Genomic DNA, 26,108 nt, shown 5'->3' on the forward strand with positions numbered 1-26,108 from the left:
TGGACAGGTGACGCAGATCGCTGCATCGCCTCCTCAGAAACCACCACGAGCTCTACCTGTCGCACTCGTTCATCCGCTGTCGTTCCGATCTCCGACTCGGAGCCGCGTGTGGCGGACTGCTTCGTGCCAGTTTCGTGTCAAAGACGCGGTTCCGGTTAAGAGAAGCAATGAACTCAGACGTGGCTGGGGGGCTGAGACAACACCACCCCAGCCTCCCCCTCCCCATCGCTCCGGGCAACAATGAACCACGATGTCGGTGATCTTTGCTTTCCCACGTGGTGAATTTGAGACAGCTACCAGCACTGCGCCTTCTCAAATGCGTAGCATCGCCGGAGGGTGGGGATGGGGCGGCTTATAAGTATGACAATATCTGGGCCGTGTTATATGATTGAAGAGAGTCTCTATCATCTCAAGCAAACGATCATACTGCACACCCAAAAGACCAAAATATCTATCGACGACGTATCATAATTTGTACGGCTCAACTAAAATTCAAAAATCATCCTACGCCAGTGAGAAACCCGACCATCTTTCCACGAGCTGCCCAGCGTCCATATTCGACATTAAGATCGACAGGAGCATCAATACTAGCAAAAGAAGATAAACATCAGCTGATAAGAGCCGGCCTATACACAAACGCACAAACTCACAAAATGAAGTTCTTCGGCATCTTTCTCATCGCGGCCATGTCTCTGCTGGCGGCAGCTGCACCATTACAGATGCAGTCATCGGGATCGGCGACAGGTTTGGCCGTCGTTCGAGACGTGGAGGATTCGATTCCAGAACCTCAGCAGGAATGGGACGAGGAGGAGGAAGACGAAGACGACACAACAGAGGACGGCGATGATGCTTCAGTGGAGGAGGAGGATACTTGGGGTCAGGACGCCGAGCTCTGGGGTCAGGAGACTTATGTCTCTGATGAGTCGTCTTGATAGGACTGAAGGAACGGGCATGAACGACAAAGGACTTCCCAAGTGAGAGGAAATTCATGGCTAACGAGTTACGGTATGAAATAATGATGTACATGGTCAGATGGGGTCTTGTCTCATGGAGAAGAGAAGAATTATTCGCAGTTTGATGGAATTAATAGGAAATGCGATACGGATCAAGATAGTTAGACATGGTTTAAGGTTAGACGGCAGCGGCCGGTAAAAGAGACGGTGTCCCTTACAAGGCTCAAAGACAGTCGTTCGATATTTAGCGATTAATGAAATAAACATCTTAAGTGAAGTTTGAGGTCACTTACTTTCGCTATGCTCGCAATTTCCTGTCACAAATATCTTAACTCTGGATGTGGCTCCTCCAGGGGCAGAAAGAACATGCCAAGGCTAAGCCAGATGACATCAACGACCGGGAATATTACTGTCCGGCACATCTCCCCGTCCCTCCGTATGTTCATATCAACACCCAATGTTTCGGCTTCGTAGTACTTATCAGGCTGGCACCAAATTCACGGCATATTATCGGATCTACAACATGACCTCCATGATATCTCCCACCCTGGTAGGTTACTCTTGTGGCCAAAGGCCCTCGATGATCTAATACCGCCACATATGATCAAATCTGTCTGCATGGAATCAATTACGACGCATTTCCATCAGAAAATGATAACACTCCGGAGATCCACTACACAGCGCAATGATGGAAACAGAAAGTGCAATAATAGGGGCTGAGGGGGTAGGACTTGAGTCAATCGCGGTAGCGCCAAGCATGCAAAGCTGACCACCATTCTTCAAAGACAGCTGTAATTGGACATGGCTAATACCTGTGTACTATATAGAGCGAACACGACAAACCATAATCTTGCTCTCGATATCAATAACTGTCAGGGAGTGGTCTACTCCACATATTTCTGCACTCAGCCTAGGACTCGGCCTTGTCCTAAGAACTCTAGATACAAAACGCTACTTCGATACTTGCCGCTTGACTCTATCCTTCTGATACAGGCTGCATTATGACAGGTAAAAAGGGACCCTCGAAGCGGCTACCAAGTCCAATCAGGGGCGTACAGCTGGCAGTTGTGAGGCCATTTCAGGAATCGTCGGGTGTTGATGTGACGACGTATGAACAATGATGCATCGCAGCGCACGTGATGTTCATGATCAGAGTCCTGGGGTATATCCGGTAGCTTCGCTTTCGAAAATTATTTTCTCTTCCGCAAATCAATATTGTCAACCTCTGCAACTATATCCCTTGATCTACACAAGATTTGAATACCATCAGACGCAATGCCGCAACAATGGGAGCTCGCCAAGTGCTCGGAGGGGACACTCTACGTGAAGCAGTCCTCGGCCGTTGCCCAATCTGCACCGCCTCGCCCGGTCCAATTCTCAGCTCAAGGCCGCAATTCCAGCCTTCAATACGCTGGGCCTGATGGTAGTAGACACACTGCCAGAGCGCTCGAGATCGCCAGTTACGTGGTTCGAAAGTGTAAGGAAGAGCAGACGATTATCGTCAGTTTGGATTGATTCACTGACTCCCTCCGATACAGAAACTCAAGGCGCGCCTGCCAACCACAAAGATATGGGGGTAGTGGAGTTTCGGGTTTGTTAGAGGTCTGACAGTCTTACAATGGAGTCGTGATGGTAGTTGAGGTGAATACAATTTTCGAGAAATTTGTCTTATACTACGTACACGGTACAGTCAAATAGAAGACTACAATTGACTTCGCTACAATGTCAATTGCACATGTTCTATGCTCCTGGCTCCAAGTTAACAGCCTACATAATGAAGACATTCGTATTTTCAAAACAATTATCAATATTTGGATCGTTGCCTCCATAGCTCATGAAATCTTTGCATCGTTCCGTTCCATTCGCAGCGCAAGAGACACCCGCAACGATAGCTACGTGATAAATGGACGATCAGAAATAAAAGTCTAATTCCTCTACAATACTATCTCCTCGTTGGATGACTACATCAAGCAACGCTGGTAATATCCAAACAGCTGTCAATTCTGCCTAGTCCAGACTTCACTATATATCACTCGAATTTCCAAAAGCTACCAGTCATGTTGAGTTGCACAGCGTAAGCATACTCCCCCGCATGATTTTTGAACTGCTCGAAAGCGCTGCCCCATGGTTTGCCAGTGTAGACCATTTGGCTTCCGTCAGTGAAGAACGCGATAGCACGGAAGTCGTTGTATTGGTCGTGAACACCAAGAAGCTCTTTGACTTTGCTGACAAAACGTTGGAACCACGCCTTGAGACCCATGGTTTGATGCAGATGTTATTCTCGGCGCTGGTGATACAGCAATGGGGCTATAACCAACTATCGAACAAACGGTTCCATGAGCGACACCATCCAATACCGTAGGAAGAATTTGTGAACATACTGCAGATGATTATCGGACTAATGGCTTCTGATTGAACGCTTCTTGACTTGTGTACGTGTAACTTCAAATCTGGAGTTTATTGAGATAGATATCTGTTGGGTCGATCTGATGTTTTGCGGATGTTTCTTGGCCAGCCTCTTTCAAATTGGTCACCATTTCTCTACCTTGCAATGAGACTGGCACAATTAAAAAGCGACAGGCCTTCCATCATTCGCCAAGCTTAACTCGTATGCATGCAATGCTGTCTGGTCTATTGTTATGCTGCCTCGTCCTTTCGAACAGCATGGCTGTGTGTTGTATCGTCTGGCCGCATCTGATACGTCATTTTTGGAAGTGGGAAAACCCGGTATGTGCACTTTGTTCTTGCGTGTGTTTGTTGTGGAAGATGACTACATAGTATTGACTGTTCTCGTTATCACTGGCCTATCATTCTTACAGGGCGCCTGCGTGTTGTGATCTGCATTGATATATCATTTTGTCGCAGTCTTACGCTCAAGCCGGGCGACATGGTGACATCGCTGCGTCAGAGCACCCTAGCCCATTGCATTACCTTCAATTCTGGAGGACTTCGAGGTACTTTGTCAATCTGACAGGAAAACCCATCCACTCTGGGCCTTATGTGTTATCTCCAACTTCATAGCTCTGACGTGTCTGTTCGGTAGTTAGATCGCGGTAAGCGAGGCGGATCGACCTGTGTGACACCTGCCTGACAGCAACATAGAACATCGGCACTGATCTTGACGTTATTTTCTCACTTATTTCGTCCAAATCTTTATCCTGAATTTCACCTTTATTTTTATGCTCATACTTACAAAGATATACCACAGTGTCATTCAACGATTATCATCATGTTCCTAGCCAATAAGTTTTCCAGACAGCCCGCGAAGGCTGAGCATCGCTACGATGACCACGATGACAACGTAGTTTATCGCAGCCAGCGCGGTACGGTGTCATTTAATGCGCAGTCACCACCCAACAGTCAACATGCTGCCCAGCTGGCACAGCTAGCGATGGCTGTACAGGAAGACCGGCCTCGCGGTGGTCGGGGACATCGATCGCCTGGTTCCATGATTGACAGCGGCCCTCCACGTGCTCAAATTTCGCACACAGGCCAAGCATCCGCGAGTTACCCACCTGTGACTGGTACCGCTAGAGCATATTCCACTATGACGGGACATGACGATGAACCGGCAGGAGATCCGACCGCAGACTATCCACATGCCCAGCACTATCCTCCTCAGACAGAGGTATCTCACCGCCGTGTTGGCCAGTATGCAAGCCAGTATGACACAGAACCACCACGTGTATACAAGTATGCCAGCGCGGAGAAGACAGCATATAGCGTGGAAGGCCGCCATGGAACTATGTACGTGTCGGCTCCTCGACACGCCAACGAGGCGCAACTGTTCGATGCGGTGGCTGCGGCCAGATCTGAGACCTCCAGGGTAAGTGCTTTCTATTGTGGTTAGCAACGAATCATTCTGATGCAAATACTTGAGCTAGCCTACTCGAACAATTGAGCGAATGTGAGAGAGGTATCAATCAGTGGGAGGAAAATTCCAGTATCACGAGTCATCTCAAAGGACCATTTAAATGTATGGAAGAGTAAAGTATTTGGGAATCGAATTTACGATTGACCAAGACTTGTACAAAGGCAGAAGCATGATTGAGGGGTTTATGATATTGCAAAACTAGCCCAGCAATCTCAAAAGCTGTCTGACGTCTCCCATGTCAGTGAGCGTATCCTTGACTGTGAAAGTGTAGATAACGAGACTGTAACATCGCTCGGGATGCTAGCACTGATCATCTCAGTAAGGAGTCCGAGTTTTGACGGCAGACGGTCGCTTGAGGTGTAAGGAACCTAACCTAGTTGGAACGTGCTATCTAGAGCACGAAGCATGAATGCCTGTTGGACTCCGGATTGTCTGTCATACATCAGACGCCAAGCCTCTCTGGTGAAATGCATCCCAGTTGTAGATACGCCACAAAGCCCCTGAAAACTCCTTCTCCGACAGCGATGAACATTGAATACGGTGAATGCTGGCCATGTAACATGCATAGAGGTCCTATATGCTTATAAGTCATGAATAAACAGCGTCGCGGTGATTGGATACGAAAGCCCGCTTACAGTAGTTATCAAATAGATGAAGGAGGATGGAACACAGAAAATAACACAAAACTCAGAGCGGTACCAATTCCCCGAAATCTGTTACCAGGCGACAATTATCAAACGTATTTTGTTCTATTCATCTAAACTAAGTAGTTTCGGATACACTGACTACAAGCCCCAAATACATGTGAACGAAGCGCAGTATTCGGTATTCAGTAGTCCTGGTAACAACCGCAATAGAAGCAGTATTTTCATGTCAGCGTCTTGAGTGGTTACATTTGTGACTGTGCTAGGCAAGTTGTAGTCATGAAATTTTGGTGGATTTGAGCTAATACATGAATGTTACAGTAGTTGTGGACAGAGTATATTCAAATGATGTCGATTATCTTAGTTTCCCAGTCCACTCCATCAAATTTCAAGATGTGTTCCCACGCAGACAAGTAACCGATGCGATGAAAACATCCCGGCGTATGTTCCGAAAGGCCGAGGGTTAACGCCGATGTACAGTTAAGGCTTTCCATCTTGTTGCTTCGTACCGCTTTTCAGCACAAATAACCATATTGTAAAGAGCTGCACAACAACTTCTGCTGAAGAATCTAAGCTCTTTTCTTCAAGCGTGGAGAAGGGTTCATTGTTTCCAAACGTAAATGGCTGGAGTATGCGTACTTGACATCTATTTAGAGATCTTTGGGCTTGGCCAGGTCAAGTGCGTCGCGGGGTTGCGTCCCCGGAATAAATGCTGGGCGCCGAGGGGCATAATCCCAGATTGACAACGTTCTACCAGACCCAGCGACCCATTACTGTGTACAGAAAGATGGCAGAAACAAGGCCCTTCCGCGTTCGCGCTGCAACTCTTAAAGACATACCCACAATGTCTCTCATTCTCTACCACACCTCGAAGTCTAACAGCATCCAAGTAGCGCTTTGGCCTGAACAGCTGAGGGTTTTGCCAGGTCCTGGTGATCATCTTGCCTGGAGAACAGCGCGTTTCGAGGGCTACCTCAAAGACAAAAGCTTGCAGCCCTCGATGCACTGCATTGTTGCAGTGAAAGACTCGGCTGCAGGAGAGGTGATAGTCGGCTGTGCCGAGTGGATAGCACCTACAGTGTCTATGAATGGCAAGCCGGAAAGGGAGAAATTGTGGGAAGAAGTAAGCAGAGAGCTTCCAGACGCAATGTGCAAGCCGGCCATGAAAGAGCACGTGGAGGAAACCAAGAAGTTTGAGGCAGTTGCCGAGCAAATCCTGGGGCCAGCAGGCGTGAAGGACATGTGGGGTATGTGTTTCTCATGTTCTTGTGTTCTCATTGTGCTGCTGAATGCTAAATGCTGAATGGTGACATACAAATCACAGTGGCCAGGTCGATCGCTGTCAACCAGGAGTATCAAGGACGCGGGATCGGAACTATACTTACCCAATGGGGTTTAGAACAGGCCGAGCTGGGTGGAAAGGACGTTTATCTTGTAGCTTCTGCGGAAGGTGCAAATCTTTACAGAAGATTGGGCTTCGTGGAGCTGTGTTCATCTGAAATTCTCGGAGAAAAACGATCCGCCATGATCAAGCAGCGTGTGAGTACTCAAGTAATCGACAGTCCTTGCCAATCCCTTCAACATACAATCTAAAGTGCTGTTGAACTGCCCTCTTCTTGGAAGTGATAATTTGTGTTCCAACTATACATTTACCATGAAACGATGGCTCGCGAACGGCGTAGGCTAGTACTGTGCTGCAGCGTTATCACCAAATCAGTGCCGGATGAACGAGAACATCCTCCGTATCGTTATAGCAAGCCTGTTCAGCCGTGCCAGACCATATTTGGTCTCTGACAGACATTCGGAAGATCTCTCATGGTTAGCCAACCGTGGCAAGGCCACAGCACAACCTGATAAATGCTTATTTGTAATCTCCTTCACGTGTTTGTTCCTGTCTGTCCGTATATCTCATCTACGCTGGTGGCAGGAACGATGCGAACAGTGCGCCTTGAATGGTCGCATACATTACCATATACATGACGACGCCACCTGCTGTCTTGGACGTTTCGGACTTTCCAAGGTTTTGTGCTAGCCAGAAATACCACAAGGGATACCCGGAAGATAGCCTTGTGATCACTTGGATATGGTAAGTTGTGACAGCGGCCCCAGCTAGCAGCAGTTGCGTCAAGGCCATGGACCCGACAAGTACCGAGGTGTCTGACAGCAACGTGCTCATGTGCCTCTGTTGCCGGGCACTATCGAGAGCCCTTGCCAGGGATTCCCAGCCCGACTTCGTCAATAAATAGACCATAGGAGCCGCTAGGAGAAAGAGTGGAATGTTTCCGGGAGTCCAGTATCGAAGAAACCCAACATTCCTATAATTAGTCAGCCCAATAATCTCTCCGAACCATTCAGAAATCAGCTCACCAATATTTCTCTTGTACAAAGGCATAGATGCTGGGTGGCCAGTTATTACACCAGGGCCTCGGCTCAGCTGCGGAAGGGCCGGAGCAAAAGATTTCGTAGGCCAGAGCTTGTGGGCCGATGGATCCCAGTGCAATATCAACCCCCCCAATACCAAGCGCGGCAAGGCGCCTGATACTGACCATATTCGGACTTTTCAGAAAATGGCAAAGTTCAAGGACGGCGTAAGCGGCGAAAGGAACTCCGTTTAGAATGCCATTACTGCGAAAAGTTGTGGCGAGACCCAGAATAAAGCCAGATGCCACGATCGCAACGTCGCTGAGAAGATCGCGCGACTTGTTCAAACATCCCCGTGAGAAGAGCAGCAAACCTGCAAAGGTGAGGCAGGAGAATGGAGCCTCATTGTAGGGGGCCGAAAGGAAGAGACCAGCCGGAGAGATAGTATGAAGTAGCCCAGCAATGAAAGCAATACGCTGACTGTAGAGCTTCAAGCCTAACTGGTATAGTGCAAGTACGGACAACAGATGTGTAGCATGGGATATGCAAACACCGATCAGAGGCTCAATTGATTCGTTGTTCTCGACACCCAATTGTCCAAGCCCTGCATCAAAGTTAGCCTGGTATTACACAACTGCCGTAAAGTCCGGCGCCGAATTTCCAAAATGAGGATAGGTCGTGCAAGATTTCGGGTCTCGCAGTCAAAACCGGGCCCGATGAGTGAATATGTCCAGCCGAAGCCTGATTGAGGCTCTCTGATTCAACTCACTCTTGACGATCCTAGAGATCACAGCAGGCAAACCCATGCCAAATGCCCATTCTTGCTCAAACACGTAGCCACGACGAGCCGATTGAACGAAGTAGATCGCATCCCATCTTGTCAATTTCGTAGCAATATCGAACACTGACTCGTTGAAGGATGACACGTGATGTTGCATCAGGGTGGTGGAAGTATCGTAGGCCGAACCGAGGCTGCTGCCAACCACAACCAGCAGGAGAAAACACTTCCAAGCTACAAACGCGGTGACCAGTGACTGCCTCGGCCGGTGCTTATCTAACAAAGCCATCGTAATAAACTGAGCCCAGAATGGGACTACTAGAGCTTGAAAAAGGGCTTCTAAATTGCGGTAATGGACTGGATGTACGGGTAAGAAAGGGGCGAGAAGCATTGGTCTTGGACGCGATTTGCAGCCACATGGCAAAACATGGATCAAGCGGCCGAATTGACGCCCCAGCTGACAACAGTCCCTCAGTCCATGGATGGGTATGTAATCTAAAGGTAGCAATTAGCGATTTACTACTGCACTAACATCTTGGAGCTTCCATAGCAGCACAGCACTGAAACCATTGCTTTTGTTTAGTGAAATCAGCGAACATCATTCAAATACGGCTACGTCATCGTCATTCTTGGATGCACCATGGTATGCTTCTGTCCATGCTTTTGAAACATGACATTCCGACGATGTGAACTTTGTGCTAACTTTAGTGCTTCCTCGGCCAAGTGCCAGGGCTGAATGCTTGTAGGGTAGGTATGTAGATTTCGCATCTCGGCAACGAGTCTGCAGCGCTGGAGCCATTGTAGCAGGTTTCGAGCTTGAGCCTTGGCAGGCAATGGTAGTGGGGGTTCTGTGGAGCCGCTCCAAAGCTTCTGGAACACCATCGTGAAATAATTTTCACCCCTCAAATCACTTGACTGATGACGGATTCTCCAGGAATTCCGAGCCCGAGGCGTTTCTTCTCTCTTATTCTTTGGTCGTCAACGGCAAGGTTCTATTCTGTTGTCATCTGATCTGATTATTGAGTACCTCGGATCGTACCGATGCTCAGGCGAGGTCAGAGGCCTGATTTCTAATGACGATGAGAGAGTGATTTCATAATACCAACGTTAGTACCCATGGCACCCAGGCCTTGGAGAGACCCTGTCTGCGGCGTCATTCGGTCTACAGGAGCAGAAGCCTCTGGTGAAATTCCAAGAAACAACTTGGAGCTTACAACAACCAGACTTTAGATATACTTTATTATATGGAGAAGAGAACGCAATTACTTAAATGATCAACGTCACACGTCGATGGGTGTGCCGATTTATCCTCCCGGTACAGCGCGGCCCAACTGCTTGCATACAATATACTCTCCGCTCGATCGCTGTTGTTTGTTCAGATTCCAGCATGCCCATTACTACACGAAGCCTGCATCGAGCTAATACAGCACATCCTCTTTCTTTTACATTTTGTTGCTGCCTGGGGCACACCGACGTTCCAGTGCCGTTGATATAAAGGTCTTTGGTGTGTTACACCGACTTGCAATGCGATTCCGGATTGCCATGTTAATTTGAAGATCCCATAGTGGTGACATAGTTGGCTGCATCATCCGTCTTACACAAACCTGACAGCTCTAGCGGTTAATGATCGCCGTACCCTCACGCCAACCACTCGCCGAATTGCTGTGGTACGCCCGGGATCGACCTCGCGGTCAGGCTTAGGGGAGGCCCTGACAGCCAATAGCAAATTCCACTGCTTGACACCGGCAGCTCGGCACCTAGACTTCGATCATCCGCAAACGTGTTTGATCTGTTCGACTTGGACCCTCTACATAAGCAAGCTTGCATTGTGTCGCTGCGCGTCCCCGCCTACTTATTTAGATCAGATCGAATCGAGGTTAGCATCCACATAGGCGAATTCAGCATACCTTTTTCGGGCTCGTCTCATGCTCAAGTTTCTCTCCGTTCACCTAGCCCGAACACCCCGAATTCACCGCTTCCCTCACCACCCATCCCATCAGTTGACCAAACTTTCGACGCAAATTTTTTTGGGTTCTGTTTTGCAATCTCCATAATAAACGACTCATTATACACGGCCGACCATCCCGGGCGCATCTGTCTATCCCCCTTACTTATACCTACATATTGACATTCGGCTGCTTACATGACTGAATGCGCAGCTCTACCTGAAGCTACCACAAACCCCTGTCCACTATCTGCGGCTCGATCTAAGCTTTATTTCGCTGCCTGTCGCTTCGCTGCAATTGGCTCAGCCCTAAGGACAGCCCCTAATTCAGGACTGTAATTTCAGCTACACACCTAGGGGCCCAGAGTCCTTGAGCTTCGCCAGCCTCCTGAGGTTACCGACTACTCTCTAGCTGGTTGCTCTAGTGGCTGGGTCGATTGCTGAATCATTCTTCTGTCTTTCCTTCTTCTCCTTTTCTTTTTTCCTTGGTGTCGTTGGTTCGGAAACTCTGGGTAGACATTGTGTTTACTTGATATACGAATTGGTCCTGTCGAAAGCCTATCGCGCGCTTCCAAAGGTTAACTTAGTTGGCTGAGATTCTCATATGGAACCCCGGCGAATGCGAACCTTCTCAATATAAGCCCATTTCAGGAGCCCCGCTGAACCGAATAAACCTCGAACCTCACCTGGTCCTGTCTCCAAGCGAGGAAAGCACGAACCGAATGAGGACCGTACCTCGTCGTCATGTTCCTCCATTCGGGCGCCAGCCTGCATGGGCATGAATACTCTAATAGGGACCCCCCAGCAACCGGACATGCCTCTCCTCGACGGAACTCATTACTACGATCTTCCTTTGGCACGCCTATAACTCGATCACCACCTAAAGACTCTCGTTCACCTTCTCCTAGTATTCGGACCACCTCCCTTAAAAAAGTCCGACCTCGGCCTGTGTCTGACTTCTCGCCTGCGCCGCCGGAGCACGTTGTTAGGTTTCTGGAACCTGTTGAGCATGAGCTAGTACCTGCCAGCACACCTGAAGAGATGAGTGAGGATGAGTCTTCCACCATCGTCGACATTAGCGACAGCGACACAAGCCGAGCTGCATCCTCAACGCGCCGGCAGCGACGTCTCTCAACGCGACAGCGCACTGCATACCTCCTTGCACAAGCGCCCCCAACTCTAAACAAGAAGCAGCGTCTTCTGCACATTCGCCCAAAATTACTGCTTCAGTTACAACAAGTCCCTGCTGGTCAGCGACCAGTACCGGCCATAGACGTTTATCCTTCTTCTGGCATTGTCAATACCGCAATCGCCGCCCACCTTTGTAGGCGGTTCCCCCGTCTATCCCGTATTAAAAGCGAAAAGAGCATACAAGATGTACTGTTACTCAAGAGCGAGGATTATACGGCCTCGGAGAATGACTCCGATAGTGATGGAGACGAGGAGAGCATCAAGAACAGGGACATCATTGCCATCCTGAGTCCGCTATCTGGGCAGGACAAGGCCGAGATTGCTCTTCCTGACGGCACTGTCTGGGTCGCTGCTCCTCGCCTAAATGGCTATGAGTTCACAACAATTGACAAACATGGCATCACGACGACTGCCCGCTGGATTCGAAGGCAAACGAAATCCATTTCCACCATGCCATTGACACCCCCAACTTCTGCGCCATCATCTCCATTATCCCCCTCCTCGATTACAGCCTCGGCTTTCCCGTTTCCTGGGTCATCATCGCCAGATTGCAAATTCATATTCAGCTTTGTTGATCCCAGTTCTCGTCAACATCCAATCATGGCTACACTCCAGCCATCATCACTGGATATTTCAGACACATATACCACAGTCTCGCGGTCATGTAGTAAACACCCCCCGACCTCGACACAACGAAGAAGGACGATCGGCGCAGAGGACGAGAAGGAAAGCGCCCACCAGAGGACGACACGAGTGGTTGAGGACTGGCAAAAATCATTCATCCAGATCTCAGCCTTGTGGGTGGCACTTCGAAATGGTTGGGTTCCTCGTTTCAAACCGGCAGATTTCATCCCACAAAACGCCAGCACAGCCTCATTAGCTTCTACCAAGGTGCCAAAGCGTACCCGCTCCTATACTACTGGCTCAGACGTAGGAACACCTACAGTGCCGCGGAATTTGACAGGTCGTTGGCGCCATTCTCAACCTCCTCTTCAGGAGGTGAGCACATTTAGTCCGGGTATTCTTCCTAGAAGGGCCACCTCGACAGGTGCTGCGCGAATGAAACGTCTGAACGCCGAGCGCATCTCGGAGGTGACAGAGATCAGCGATACGTCCAGCACCAGATCGAAAGGGAGGCGGGTATTAAGTGGTGAATGGAACCTCATCCATCGTCACAGTACCGCATTATCCGGCATAGCAGACTTGGAAACTATTCCAAACGAAGGACAGTCTGCCAACAAGCCGACAGCGTCAACACTCGTCAGTCCGGGGGTTGTGACACCAAGTAAACGTCCCGTCTCCGATTTCATCACCACGACCCCAATGCGACCGCCTTCTCCCACCAAGAACGCGGTTTCAAACGGAGCAGATGGAAGACGACCAAATCTGCTGAACCAGTCGCGTGGCATAGTTACTCATGACGAGACAGATCAGAGTAGAAAGCGCCATAGGTGGAAGAGCAGCGTGAGCAAATGGTTTAATAAACTCCGTGCTCGCTAGGAACCTTACCGCGGATGTTTAGAGGCTAGATACAACGGCCATAATGGTCATGTTAAACCCAAGAGGGGCTCGAGACCACTCTAGAGACAGCTGTCAAAATCTGACCTGACTGGTAGGAGGCGACGAGGATGGGGACAAAATCCGAAATCACAAGATAATGGCTCGCAAGAGCAGAATAGTTCATTACAGTCATCAGGGGAAATACAGGAGCAACACGGCGCGCACATTTAGCATTGGGGTTGGAAAGGAGGTGGATGAGGCGGCGACCTCGGGCTTTTGGAGTTTTGGAGAGCTATGCACAACGTATGATATCCACAGCATAGGCTCGAATTTTGACATTTGTATTACTATTGCATCCAGGGAAAGGTCCACTAGGCAGTACATCCATTCATCATGATATTGATGTTCACTATACATCTGGACTCAATGAACTGAATCAACAAGCGAGCCTTTGCTGGTCTGCACTTTATCCTGGCATTTCTACTAGTTTAGACTATGGTTAGTCTGGAGCAAAGAAGAGCCATACCCAACCCCGGATTGCGGCCCGAACAACATTCACACTAGCGGTAGAACTTTGTGGGCTGAAGCATTGGAAAATCACAGGGCTGCAGCAGTCAAATGCAGAATTGGTCGCTTTATTGCCCATTGGTCAAGCTGCTCGGTAATGTGAGTGCGCTTAACCATATCCAGCATTAAAACTCCGCCACTGCAGTAAGACTCCAGTTTACAAGTCTTTGCAAGTAGGGGGCTCGGAAATGTTGCCGAACTTGTCGATGTACGACCAATGAGAGACAACGACATCCATGCATTGGAGATCAGATGGAATACTATGTAACTAGAATAGACGGTCAGCAATACATCCGAACTTCTCCCGCACCATACTAGTATGCCAAGTCTTGGAGTCAAAGAGGATTGTTCCGTGATCTGTATCGAAGATCGTGACTCTGTCCTCATGTTGACATAATTTCCCGCCCGTATTCCGCTCGATGGTGCAACATCGATCATCTGTGCTCGCTGCGTAGAGTAAGTTTTCGTCGTACTATCATTTAAATATCCCTCGCTGGCCCTCGCAGGCGAGACATCAGTTGCTACATTAGTTTCGTTCGAGCCAAATTTGTAGCACCCGAGCTTGGCTGCTTATCACAGTCCATCATTCCGGCTGTTCTGTGCGAGCAGACACTTGTCAACAACAGACAGCCGCCTTCAAAGGCACGTTTCCTCACAATGGCGTATTCATCCTCGTCGACTTCTGTTGTCGAGATGGAGCCAATCCGTCTGGCACCCTCCACAAAATCAACTCGAGGACCATCAACATCAGTTCCCGGAGATTTGACACAACAGCACATCTCTAGCTCAGGTGTCTTGGGGGATAACGCTGAGGATCTCCCGGCGCCGAGCACCGCGACGGATGTCGTGCAGCGGTGGAATTATCCTCGCAGCAACGTCCCAAAGGTTGCGGCTTGTTTCTGGAGCTTTGTGGTCATGGGGGCCAACGATGCTGCGTACGGTGCCCTGATCCACTACATCGAGCAGTACTACAACCTCACCTACCTCATAGTCTCGCTGATCTTCCTCTCACCTTTCGTCGGCTATACCACATCGGCCTTCATGAACAACTGGATCCACTACACGTTTGGGCAGCGCGGTGTGGCCATGATCTGTGCTACGTGCCATCTCATCGCATGTGAGTGAAACCTATATGCACGCCTGTGCTTTGCAGCACATGCTAAACGGTATTTAGATCTTATCATTGCTCTACATCCTCCTTATCCAGTCCTGGTCATCTCATTCATGATCGCCGGATACGGTAATGGCCTCGCTGACGCAGCCTGGAACGCCTGGATTGGCAACATGGACCACGCCAACGAGATGCTCGGCTTCCTGCACGGCCTGTACGGCATTGGCGCTGTCATCAGTCCGCTGGTTGCCACAAGCATGGTCACCAAGGCAAGCCTGCCATGGTACTCATTTTACTATGTGATGGTGAGTTTCCTCAGATCGACTGTCAACCCCACGAACAGGGCGAGTAAAGTATGAATAGAGACGGCAGGGGCAAAGTTCTGACAACACATGATCCAAACAGATCGGCCTGGCCGGCCTCGAACTCCTCACATCGATAGCAGCGTTCTGGTCTTCCAACGCCGCGGCGTACCGGGCCTCCATGAGTCACTCGAGCGAATCGCACAAGGGCTCGCTGAGGGATGCCCTCACCAAGCGGCCCGCGGCGCGCGTGACCTGGCTCTGCGCCATCTTCCTCCTCGGCTACGTCGGCATCGAGGTCGCCCTGGGCGGCTGGATCGTGGTCTTCATGATCCAGGTCCGAAACGGCGAGGAGTTCGCCTCGGGCATGACGGCGACGGGTTTCTGGCTGGGAATCGCCGTTGGTCGGCTGATCTTGGGGTTTGTGACGCCGCGGATCGGGGAGAAGTTGGCTATCAGCGTACGTTCGTTCAGATATTTCTCCTGTCTCGATTCTGTTTACTTTCGATTTTGCGACTAGAACTAAATATGAACACCTCCAGATCTACCTCCCCATCGTCATGGGCCTGGAGCTCCTGTTCTGGCTCGTGCCGCAGTTCGTCGTGTCGGCCGTGGCCGTCTCGCTGCAAGGCTTCTTTCTGGGGCCCCTGTTCCCCGCCGCCGTGGTCGCCATGTCCAAGCTGCTGCCGCGGCACCTGCACGTCGGCGCCATCGGCTTCGCGGCCGCGTTCGGCGGCAGCGGCGCCGCCGTCCTGCCCTTTGCTGTCGGCGCTATCGCCCAGGCTAAGGGCGTTCAGGTACTGCAGCCCATCATCCTCGCGCTGCTGGGCGTTATCACTATTCTGTGGTTGGGCCTGCCGAAGTTTGGGAAGAAGAAGGAGTAGTTAGTGGTGTAGTAGTAGTGTCAGTGATATGTGGCATTTCTGAGCCGGGTAGCCAGGAAGTATAGTACATGAGAGGGTAAGAATCGAAGTGGTTAAGAATAGACTTAGGTGAATATCTCGTGGTATACAGCGAATATTATAATCGATATATATTTACACGTTGGTTGTCATTGATGACCAAATCTTTTTTTTGGATCTTTTACATTTTCATCCTTCCCGACTATCACAAGTCTATGTCCCGTCTCTGGTGGAGAACATCTACATATCAACAGGACCGGTGCCGGATCCCGTGGAGACCAATCATGCGCTTGAAAAGCCTAAGGTTAGTACATTGGTCTCAGCCGCACGTGGCTCATGGGTTCTCATGTGTGTTAAAACATGCATTCGATGAAGTACAATGGACATAAGAAACTGCGCAGCGGCCGTATCGTCCGCTTCGGTCACGGAGATTTGGTGTGAGTGTCGGCACCGAAGCGCGAGGTCTCGGGGAGCGACGTCATTTTACATTTGGAAGTAGCGCTGGATTACCAATTCGCGTGTCAGAACAAAGTGGTGTCGTCAACACAACTATAATATGACCATAACCTTCCAACAACTGGGCCTTAACATTTTCTTGGCGTATTGATCAATAAAAACAGTCCTCTGAGGCTCGCTAAAGTCTATTCAGCTACAAGATGTGGGGCCGTATACTGCTCACCGTCGACGCCATCGGCATGTGCTTTGGGACGCTGAAGGCGGATTACTTCAGCCATACACACATGTATAATCCAAACTGGCCACCACATGCAAAGTACGGCTCCCATGCCTGCCCGAACCTCAGTGATCCAGGGAAAATGAAGAAGCGAGACAGTTTACTGACCTGAAGACAAAACACAGGTTCCACAACGCGCAGACAGTTGGCTTGGCCTGCATCCTCTCGTTCGCAACTTTGTACTGGACCTGGCGCAAGGCGCAGTCGCCGCAGCTTCATCGCGAGTTCATGAAGATAGCTGCGTTCCTGGGCTCCATATACTGGATCACGGGGCTGCTGAGCATCTTGCCGGAGGGCACGATGGGCGTGGATCCCGAGTTCGGGGGGCCGGCGTTCCCGCAGAAGTATATATTTACGTCGTTCTTGCTCTGTGGACTTGTTGGGGCTTGGCTTGAGTACGAGTGATGAGGAGGGCTTCGAAGTATCATCGGTTCATGGTACTTGGATGTCCGATACGGCACAGCAGACATGACCTGCGCAGAATGAAATCGCACCTCGATCCTTAGATTAAAATTGCACAAATATCATCAAGTGTTGGATACCGTGATGAAACCTTGTGTGGTCTGCACCAAACCCCAAGAAGTCGTGAATGTGAAGATTGGACGACAAGCTTGAAATGCTTCGTGGCCGGATCGTTGGGTCGTGTTACGTTACAAGCTGAAGTCACCACACCACGTCTTGTCCAGTTTGCTTTCTGACAAATGAAAAGAAGCACGATTGGTAAGGGTTGTAAGACATTGATGGCGGTCCACGCATGGGTCTCCGGCGAGCCAGAGCTTTCGCGATCTCGGACTGTGAGCCTGAATCCTCCTATAGAAGTGGCTTGCTGTGTCAAAACGTTATAATGATGTATGACGGTGAAACAACGCCTGATTATGCAAGGCTTGTATCCATATTGAGTCCGGCGAGACAGGCAAAAACGTTGTGTACGCAATGGAAAGTTTCTAGAACAATTGGGTAAGCCAGAGCAGCAACATGCGCCTGCGAATGTGTTGGCCGCCTAAAACCGTCGAGATGCGCTATTAGGCCATGTGCGCTGCAACTTGGAGGGTGATGAGCTGTCGCTAAAGGTGCCTAAAAGGTGCAAAGCATACATATATGTGCATCCGAGATTCCAGGACGGAAGAGAACAAGTTCGTCTCCCCTTTGAGAGTTGAGTCCAGACCATATGTACTGCTGCACTGCATCAGTCGGTATAATAGCGCAATGCGTTTCTGTTGACATCCGCGAATACGATTAAACGCGCAGCACCCGGACAGCAGCAGTAGAGAGACTTGTGCTAGCCAGGCAGCCGCAGGGAGGTGCACACAGTGTAAGTGGACGTGCTCGGACACGCGACCGGGTTCGCGGATTGCTCAGGTAAGCTTGTATTTCGAGTGTCCAGGTCCAAAACGGGAGTGAGATCCCCTCATCCCCGGCAGTGGTCAGGGTCAAGATCATCGCTGCCCATTGGTGTTACGCACACAGGCCTGTAGCCTGTTCGGATGCCCTGCATTCGGCTGCAGCACGCTAGAGTCAGCAGTTCAATGCTGTTGGTTGCCTGAGTATCCACGAGGTTGGAGCAAGAAGGCATAGTGCACGATGGGAAAGAAGAAGGGCGTGTGATTGCCAGATTGCAGCATATGAAGTGCGTTGGTGCATTCGTTCGATATCTACATATGCTCAGTCTTATGGGATGAACAGAATTGGCTAACCTGACTGGCGGAAGCGCATCAAATATAGTGCTACCTAAGTAAAGCTTCAGCTTTGCTTTGTGGTTTCAGCGCCTGGGCGGAGCCACACGCGCCAACGGCCACGACATACCTCCTCTGCCTACAGTGACCATAGGCCAGAAGATGCTACATATGCTACACATGTGCTCTAGGTTAACCTAACCTGGGTATGTATGTATGACTTGTAGTCTAGGGGAACTCTAATAGCGCCCTATACACCCCTCGTTGGGCCCCTATGTACTCAAGAAGCATCCCTAAATCGCCATCCCAAAAATTCCATCACGTCTCAAGGAGTTCCTTACTTCCTTAAGCGAAAGACCCAAGCCGACAAAGGGCACCAATTGGTGACAAGCGACAAGCGACGAGCTTGCATACATACAAACGACTTTGAAGCTGCAGCGGCTTTCACTTCAACACATGCAAGCAGACCTTCATCCGCATCACAATTGGCCCCAACTTGCAAACGTTTCTTGCTCATTCACTAGCACTGTACATTTTGTCTTGACTCGTGACAAACTCACGGGACCCGGCCGCCTGTCATCATCATATCGACTTCACTGCGCACCCATCCCGCCAAATCAGCCCGGTTCAGTATAAGCTGAATTTTCTTATTTGCGAATCACATGCCTTTCATTCTTACATCTGCTTGACCGACTAAGTGGTGTTACACACTTCTAGAATTCGAGAGGTACCTCTTGGGAACAGCCACCAGTCGCATCTGCGACTACAAATGCAACTGCCAGTGCCACTGCAACTGAACCGAAGCGAAGCTATCTACTGGATAGATTCTCCAGCTCCCCAGCTCCAGCTTCAGCTCCAGCTCCAGCTCCAGCTCCAGACTAGCTCCAGCCAGAAGTCTCAACCGCCGCCACAATTACAACCACAAGCTGCCAGCGGCGACATGTTACTGGGCATCACAAAGGAGCACGAGATCACTAGCACTTCTTCGCCCTCCCCAAACATATCTCTCTAGCACCCATCATTCCTCTTGAGATCTCCCCCCTCAAATACCCAGCCTTCTACCGAAAAGAGTCCATCCAACGGCGCATTGCCACAAGACTAGGGGAGTCTACCCGCCATTGCATCCCCCCGTGTAACAACAGCCTTTCCCTCATACGCCATCGAGCTCAAGCTTGTCCTACCTCTCGTCAAGAACCCAAGATTCGGTCTTCCGTCCACCCATCATGGAAGACCAACTCGACTCGATAGGTGGTGCAGCCTTGTCGGGAGCTGCCCAATTCCTCAGCACATTCGCATCTGGCGAGACCATATCACGAGCCACATCCCCAGGCATCCCCGGCTCGGATGCCGGCGACGACACTAAGCGATACCGACCGAGAACTTTCTCATACTTCGATCTACTGCCATATCCTGTGGAAGAGGAGGCTCAGCGCGATGCCGCACTCCAGGGTATACTGAAGCAGCTATACATTGCTATAAAAGCCGAAGATTTCTCGCCTGGCGCGATTCACTGGACAAGACAATTGCAATCGTGGCTCAGTCTCAAGTTCGACATGCCGAGAGAGCTACGGGCCAACCTCGCCCAGCTCTATTTCCACCTCTCTCTGGCTCCTGGGCTCGATAACAGCTCCGCCGATCGCTTCTCCAGGATGGTGTCCGTCCTGGCCAAGAGGAAGCATTTACTCAAGCCAATAGATGATCTGACACTTGACTGGAAACCGATATGGAAAGAAATCAAGTCGTTGGTGCTACCCGGAGAGGCTCCTGCCCATCATTCTTCCCGTAGGAGGGGACTCAAGAACATGTGGAGGCTATGTCTACAAGCATCCATCTATATTGACCCCAGAGAACGGCGCGCTATGCTCGACGAGATCCTGCCCTACTTCAGCACCTCGGACCTGCAGAATGCCTACATTGTCGTTGGGGCGCTCAATATCCTCGTACCCACGACGCCATGCCCCCCAACAGAACCCCAATCACAACCATCTGATTTTGTCCCTACCTTCTTCCATTTGTGGTCCTTGAACACCAGATCAAAGGTATTTGACAATGTCTTCCTCGATATCTTCTCGCGAATGGCTAGGGATTACTTGTCATGCCAGCACGTACCTTTCTCCGAGCACGGCATCTTCGCCAGAGAACAGTCCGATCTGATCTTCACAGCCATTTTGCGCCTAACAGAGATTCCAGTAGGCCAGGCCAACTCACCTTACACGAATTTGGATTATTCCTCTGGTCTGGGCCTCCTTTTGGAGAAAGACAAGAAGAAGTATCCCATATCATACACTATTGCACGATTCATCGTATCATCGCTGTCTCCTCAGTGTCTAGACAAGAATAGTTCGATATTGGACAGCCTTGAAGGGCTGATGGAATCTATCGACACGTTCTTCCACCCATCCAACCAAGGCGCCTGGACCCAGATGCTTGCCCAGCTGACATTCTATCTTACGGAGATGTTTGTGTCACGATGGAACAAGGAGCAGAAGAGTGAGCAAGACACTCCCGCGGATCGACGTCTTAACGATGATCTCAAGAAGCGCTTCGTGTTGAGTTTGCGGGAGGTTACGTTCATGGGTCTGTTTGGCAAGAGTACCAAGGTCACCAACATGTACTTCGGCTCTCTCCAGAATCTGACCTACCTTGAGCCTGGCTTGATGCTTCCTGGTGCCCTACAAAGATTCTACCCCAGCTTGCAAGGTTTGGTTGAAGTCCATCGTACCACATCTAGTTTGTGTGGTCTGCAGATGGTTGCAAACATCATGTCCAAGCAAAAAGGATTCCGCTGTCATCTTACCGCTCTTCTCGCTCTCGCTCTGCCGGGTATTGATGCCAATGACCTCAACAAGACCCAGTACACGTTGAACTTTATTCAAAGCGTTGCCTATAGCATTCCTTTCGTAAATTTGACCAAAGCAAACTCAGATGTCCATGACACAACCTTGGCCATGCAGTGGGTCCAGGGCGAGATGGAGCGCATGGAGCGTGAAGGACAGGATGTGAAGATCGATTACGAGAACGAACTGTCCGACGAAGACGAGGCAAGCATCGTTCGATCTTCAACCGCAGGCTTTGGCGAATTTATCATCTCCCTCCTCGGCAAGGTCTTCACCCTGCTTGAAAATCTGCCCGACTCTTCGCATCTTCGGACAGGCTCACCAGAAGACAACATCATCAACACATTGCCTGCAGCCCTTACGCCACTCTTCGCCTCCCTTTCCCCTGAGCTGTTCGAGATAGTCTTGGATAAGTTGGCGACATTTGTCTCAACACATGTTGTGCATCAAGCTCGGGATAGTATGGCATGGATCTGCAATGCGTTATGCAAGGTCAACCCAGAAAAGACGCTCAAATTATTCCTTCCGATGCTTATCGTGAATATCCGCAACGAGATCGATTACAATGGTGCAGCCTCTGATCGAAGTAGTGGTACAGAAGTTCTCCCCCGAGACCGAGCTCTTGTATGGCACGTTAGCATTTTGAGCATGTGTGTCGTCCATGTTGGCGGCGAAACCCTCAAGTACAAGAAAGAACTTTTCGAGATTGCGCAGTACATGCAGGAGAAGTGTCGTGGCTTACCGACTCTACACATCAGTAACTTCATTCATCACCTTTTGCTAAACCTGACGCATACCTATCCCATTGACAATGCCCTGTACGAACCCGACGTGATCAAGCGTGGCTTAGATGTGGATGACTGGGGCCGAGCAACAGACCCAGCAAATCTGACGATCAAGTGGCATCGCGCAACTCCCGAAGAGCTGCAGTTTGCTGTGGAAGTCTTCCAAGCTCAAGCTGAAGGTGCAATGCAGCGACTTGAATCTTTCATGAGCGATGACGCGCCCGTGAGCAGAAAGGGCAAGAACAAGGAGTGGTCTGATGAGGTTTCACGTCAACTCAGCCAGATCCGTCTTGTCATATCAGGTATCGCGACATTATTCGACCCAAAACGCGCCTCAGGAGAAGTAAATGGTCATGTCAATGGTACTACTAATACCGATGCCGAAGGCGATGATGAAATGAAGGATGTCGATGAGGAGGAAGATCCCTTGGCCGAGGCGGGCGAGGACGATGAAACTAAGCCCCAGTACAAGTACCAGAGCGGATACCTGCTCAAGCCTGAGGATCCACTCTACAGTCGCATTCATGACATTCGTGACAATATTGGTCGACTGCTTTCTCGGACACACTCATTCCTTAATACGCACCAAGCAGATGATGTTTCTTGCTTCACCGCTCTCTACTCCACATATAGAATGTGGATCACAGATGTTGGCTTTGAGAGGTCAGCACACCCACTCGAACGTCTGCAGAGACTATACAAAGCGGATGTTGGTCCCTTCAAGATTAGTGCCCTACGCAAGGCCTACCCTCGTCCCTTGCTCATCAAGCGTGCTGATGCGTATCACTTGCAACGAGCGAAGCACAATGCCTCGGTACGTAACAAGAGCGACCTCGACAAGAGACTTCTCCTGGACCTAGCAGAGTCGTGTGTCTCTCCATATGCAGATGTCCGGCGAGTCGCGCAAGGCGCTCAGGACGCTTCGCTCAAAGTTCTCATAGGAGGACGCCCTCTGGTCATACCCGTTATTCTGGATAAGTTCCGTAAAGCATTGGCAGAAGTAGACCATGACCGAATCAAAGGGTCCATGTACACGCTTTTTTTCACAAGCCTCCTGAAGACTATGATGAGAGACTGGAGGTTTGCACCTGATCTGATGCGGCTGTACATTCAAGCAGCTGGCGTTGACAAAACCTCCATCCAGAACCTCGGCTCCAGTGCTCTGTATCCCATGATAGAGTTTGGGAAGCGCTTTGAGCTCATGGTTCTCTTGGATGACGACATTGTTAGCCTTATTGAGCCATCCGAGGATTGTTCAAAACCCATCACGTCGCGCCACAACTTTATCCTCGAACGCAGAAAGAAGGTTGAAGCCAGGAAGGCCGAGCTTGGCTTAGAGCTGGTCAAGATAGCCAAGGGATCGCACTGGAAGACAGCGAGCAGGTGTGCCATTTTTGCAACAAATCTGTGCCTACGTTTCGACACAGTTGCGCCGCCAGAGTTCATTGAGCTGGCAGTCAGCGGCGCGAATGATCAGCACCCTGGTCTTAGAAGCGGGTTCATGACTGCCTTCTCCAATATTTTCACAGTGATTGACCAGCGCGCAGTCTACAACCACTCTTACAGAGATTTTCTCGAGGAGAAGGAGAAGGACTCAAACAAGATCACCGTGACCGTGCCAAAGGGTGATGTAGCATACACGGAGAAGTTCCTAGATCAGTTTACACATCCTCAAAATGCCGAATACTACGTGGACACAGATCACGTTGGGTGGCTTGTATGGGGAAAGAAGTTCTCAGCATCAAAAGCTAAACCGAATCGATTTGACGACTACGATGATGTTGAAATCGCTGCACGAAAGCAGATTGGCGAGCTCCTCACCAGAGAGTGGCTTGCGAAGTGCTTCGAGCACATGAAGCAGGAACCGCGCGATACCTCTTCGGATAGGTTCAGAAGTCAGAACGTCATACTCTTGATGCACGTGTTCGATTTGATGAACTATGAGCAAACGGCAGTGAAATTCGAGGATGTGAAAGAGCTGACATTAGAGATCTATGGTGACGGTTCGGACAAGCACCAACATCGAGCAACAGCTGAGATCATCGGCGCCATGCTGGCTGGCTCAGCTGACGATCCAATCGATATGCGGGATCGTGCGTGGGGCTTTGCTCAACCTCTAATGCTGAAGATTTTTGCTGACAACCTGACGCCCGAGAACCTGAGCTACTGGAGCACATGTCTGCACTTTATCATCGATACCAAGGATCCTCGCCGTGCCCATGAATTGGTTGAGAGCCTTAGCTCCTTCCGCCTCGACATGTCATCTAACGCGGCCTTCAAGGAGTCATCCAAGGTCCTTCTCCTTGAAATCCTGATCAATGACTGCGGATGGCATTTCCGCCGCGAGAAACCGATTCTTGAGGACTTTCTCGCTCACATTGACCATCCGTACAAGTCGGTGCGAGAATCAATCGGTAGAGTCATTGCCACTATCTATCGCACAAGATATCACGAATCTTTTGAGAATGTCTCTGCATTACTCGAAAAGAACAAGACGGAATCCACAATTGGCATAAGACCTTATCGACCTTCGGAAGAATTCTCGTCCACCATGAAGGAAGTCTTTGGTAGACTAGAGAAGTGGAGACATGAGCGCGAGCCTGGACAGCAGACGCCTTCGTCGTACACGTCTGGATCAAAGACGGTTTTGACGTGGTTGGACAGCACGTTATCGTCCCAGGAATGCACACAGCTGGTCTCGTTCTTCCCAGACCCTTTTATGGATCAACTTCTTCACATGATGGACGTCAAAGAAGACCCAGAGCTCATGAGACTTGCCTACCACGTCTACCGCCATCTGCCCAACATTCCTTTCCGATCTGGCGAAGATGATGCATTCATCAATGCTCTGATTCGCATCGGTAAGAGTGCTACATCATGGCATCAACGACTGCGCGCCCTGGTCAACATGCAGGTCATTTACTTCCGACGTCTATTCCTGACTGGACCTAATCAGCGCGAGCTTCTTTTCGATGCCGTGGGCGATATGCTTGCAGATCCCCAACTCGAGGTACGAACAGTCGCTGGCGCCACACTTGCCGGGATGATTCGGTGCTCGCCGGCTGCGATTCGTAATCCAATCATCAAGATATTGAAGAAACGTTTCGAGTCACAGCTAGCCAAGAACCCCATGCCGAAGAAGAAGCTGCCCGGTACAGACACTCCAGTGAACCAGACACAGCAAGTCGTTCGGAGACATGCAGCTGTGCTTGGTTTGGGATCGTTAATTGAGGCTTTCCCATATGCCACGCCACCGCCGTCATGGATGCCTGAAGTCCTTGCACTTCTTGCGAGGAAAGCAGCGAGTGACCCTGGTGTTGTGGGCAAAGCAACCAAGAGCATCTTGAGTGAGTTCAAGAAGACGAGGCAGGATAGTTGGGGAGTTGACCAAAAGGTGAGTATCTCCGGATTTACGGCGCGACAAAGGCATGAACAAGAGCTAATATTTGATCTAGTACTTTACCTCTGAACAATTAGAAGATTTGGAAGGTGTGCTGTGGAAGAGCTACTTTGCATAAGCAAGCACGAGATGAGGACGAACCATGAGCGTATACGATTTTATGGCATTGTAAGCAGGCTACAGAGTTTGGCGGGCACCCAGGCACAGAACATCTTTCCATTCGCAACGATACAATGCTACATAGTAAAGACGAGTAAGTTGAGGGGCACCGCCACTTTTCGTGGCGCTTATGAACAGCCCGCCTTTTGAATCGCTCAAGGTCATACGATATGGAACGCCCGAGAGGCCAGCGGCCCCCATTAGAATCCAGAGGGCCATGATGATATCCCCTGTCAATAGAAAGATAGCGGCGTTTGACAGACGTCGACTTGTGTAGTATAGTCATGATAATCATGCACTTCTCTCGCCCTGCGGATCATGAGCTATCTCTGTGAACAGATTGCGTTGGCGTGTGCATCGCCAATTTGAAGTGAAATATGCCTACGCCTATTC

At 50.1% G+C, this 26,108-nt stretch overlaps 8 protein-coding genes across 8 annotated transcripts; 7 read left to right on the forward strand and 1 right to left on the reverse strand.

The window, feature by feature from the left end:
* Nucleotides 1-2,161: 2,161 nt before the first annotated feature.
* BKA67DRAFT_408448 (uncharacterized protein) lies at nucleotides 2,162-2,560 on the forward strand. The gene is made up of 2 exons (XM_046096731.1): nucleotides 2,162-2,430; nucleotides 2,492-2,560. Coding segments are annotated over exons 1-2 (204 nt in total). The 5' UTR covers nucleotides 2,162-2,228; the 3' UTR covers nucleotides 2,494-2,560.
* Nucleotides 2,561-3,752: 1,192 nt separating this feature from the next.
* Nucleotides 3,753-5,215, forward strand: BKA67DRAFT_579693 (uncharacterized protein). The gene is made up of 2 exons (XM_046103783.1): nucleotides 3,753-4,779; nucleotides 4,838-5,215. The coding sequence occupies exons 1-2, from the start codon at nucleotides 4,183-4,185 to the stop codon at nucleotides 4,862-4,864; spliced, it is 624 nt and encodes a 207-aa protein (XP_045954663.1). The 5' UTR covers nucleotides 3,753-4,182; the 3' UTR covers nucleotides 4,865-5,215.
* An 844-nt stretch (nucleotides 5,216-6,059) lies between these two features.
* On the forward strand, nucleotides 6,060-7,224 carry BKA67DRAFT_408463 (acyl-CoA N-acyltransferase). Its single transcript, XM_046096732.1, has 2 exons — nucleotides 6,060-6,718; nucleotides 6,796-7,224. Exons 1-2 carry the CDS (start codon nucleotides 6,181-6,183, stop codon nucleotides 7,062-7,064), a joined length of 807 nt encoding a protein of 268 aa, XP_045954664.1. The 5' UTR covers nucleotides 6,060-6,180; the 3' UTR covers nucleotides 7,065-7,224.
* A 159-nt stretch (nucleotides 7,225-7,383) lies between these two features.
* Nucleotides 7,384-8,899, reverse strand: BKA67DRAFT_524321 (GPI mannosyltransferase 2; the record flags this gene model as incomplete). The annotated part of the gene is made up of 3 exons (XM_046098561.1): nucleotides 7,384-7,786; nucleotides 7,839-8,436; nucleotides 8,602-8,899. 3 exons carry the CDS (start codon nucleotides 8,897-8,899, stop codon nucleotides 7,384-7,386), a joined length of 1,299 nt encoding a protein of 432 aa, XP_045954665.1.
* A 2,400-nt stretch (nucleotides 8,900-11,299) lies between these two features.
* On the forward strand, nucleotides 11,300-13,246 carry BKA67DRAFT_539971 (uncharacterized protein; the record flags this gene model as incomplete). The annotated part of the gene is made up of 1 exon (XM_046100712.1): nucleotides 11,300-13,246. One exon carries the CDS (start codon nucleotides 11,300-11,302, stop codon nucleotides 13,244-13,246), a length of 1,947 nt encoding a protein of 648 aa, XP_045954666.1.
* Nucleotides 13,247-14,132: 886 nt separating this feature from the next.
* BKA67DRAFT_579705 (major facilitator superfamily domain-containing protein) lies at nucleotides 14,133-16,301 on the forward strand. The gene is made up of 4 exons (XM_046103784.1): nucleotides 14,133-14,930; nucleotides 14,988-15,229; nucleotides 15,330-15,686; nucleotides 15,769-16,301. Exons 1-4 carry the CDS (start codon nucleotides 14,471-14,473, stop codon nucleotides 16,108-16,110), a joined length of 1,401 nt encoding a protein of 466 aa, XP_045954667.1. The 5' UTR covers nucleotides 14,133-14,470; the 3' UTR covers nucleotides 16,111-16,301.
* Nucleotides 16,302-16,784: 483 nt separating this feature from the next.
* BKA67DRAFT_539973 (uncharacterized protein) lies at nucleotides 16,785-17,266 on the forward strand (the record flags this gene model as incomplete). Its single annotated transcript, XM_046100713.1, has 2 exons — nucleotides 16,785-16,900; nucleotides 16,987-17,266. 2 exons carry the CDS (start codon nucleotides 16,785-16,787, stop codon nucleotides 17,264-17,266), a joined length of 396 nt encoding a protein of 131 aa, XP_045954668.1.
* Nucleotides 17,267-19,757: 2,491 nt separating this feature from the next.
* On the forward strand, nucleotides 19,758-25,674 carry BKA67DRAFT_523821 (uncharacterized protein; the record flags this gene model as incomplete). The annotated part of the gene is made up of 2 exons (XM_046098510.1): nucleotides 19,758-25,550; nucleotides 25,612-25,674. The coding sequence occupies 2 exons, from the start codon at nucleotides 19,758-19,760 to the stop codon at nucleotides 25,672-25,674; spliced, it is 5,856 nt and encodes a 1,951-aa protein (XP_045954669.1).
* Nucleotides 25,675-26,108: the final 434 nt, after the last annotated feature.

The sequence above is a fragment of the Truncatella angustata genome (genome assembly GCF_020726525.1).
Source record: "Truncatella angustata strain MPI-SDFR-AT-0073 chromosome Unknown BKA67scaffold_8, whole genome shotgun sequence".
NCBI lineage: Eukaryota > Fungi > Ascomycota > Sordariomycetes > Amphisphaeriales > Sporocadaceae > Truncatella > Truncatella angustata.

What these genes read in the sequence shown, in the direction of transcription:
- BKA67DRAFT_408448 (XM_046096731.1), top strand. Translation starts at nt 2,229, where the DNA reads ATGCCGCAACAATGGGAGCTCGCCAAGTGCTCGGAGGGGACACTCTAC.
- BKA67DRAFT_579693 (XM_046103783.1), top strand. Translation starts at nt 4,183, where the DNA reads ATGTTCCTAGCCAATAAGTTTTCCAGACAGCCCGCGAAGGCTGAGCAT. An exon ending in CCAGATCTGAGACCTCCAGG is followed by an intron (nt 4,780 to 4,837) that starts GTAAGTGCTTTC and finishes TACTTGAGCTAG; the next exon opens with CCTACTCGAACAATTGAGCG.
- BKA67DRAFT_408463 (XM_046096732.1), top strand. Translation starts at nt 6,181, where the DNA reads ATGCTGGGCGCCGAGGGGCATAATCCCAGATTGACAACGTTCTACCAG. An exon ending in AGGCGTGAAGGACATGTGGG is followed by an intron (nt 6,719 to 6,795) that starts GTATGTGTTTCT and finishes TACAAATCACAG; the next exon opens with TGGCCAGGTCGATCGCTGTC.
- BKA67DRAFT_579705 (XM_046103784.1), top strand. Translation starts at nt 14,471, where the DNA reads ATGGCGTATTCATCCTCGTCGACTTCTGTTGTCGAGATGGAGCCAATC. An exon ending in ACTCATTTTACTATGTGATG is followed by an intron (nt 15,230 to 15,329) that starts GTGAGTTTCCTC and finishes TGATCCAAACAG; the next exon opens with ATCGGCCTGGCCGGCCTCGA. An exon ending in GGGAGAAGTTGGCTATCAGC is followed by an intron (nt 15,687 to 15,768) that starts GTACGTTCGTTC and finishes GAACACCTCCAG; the next exon opens with ATCTACCTCCCCATCGTCAT.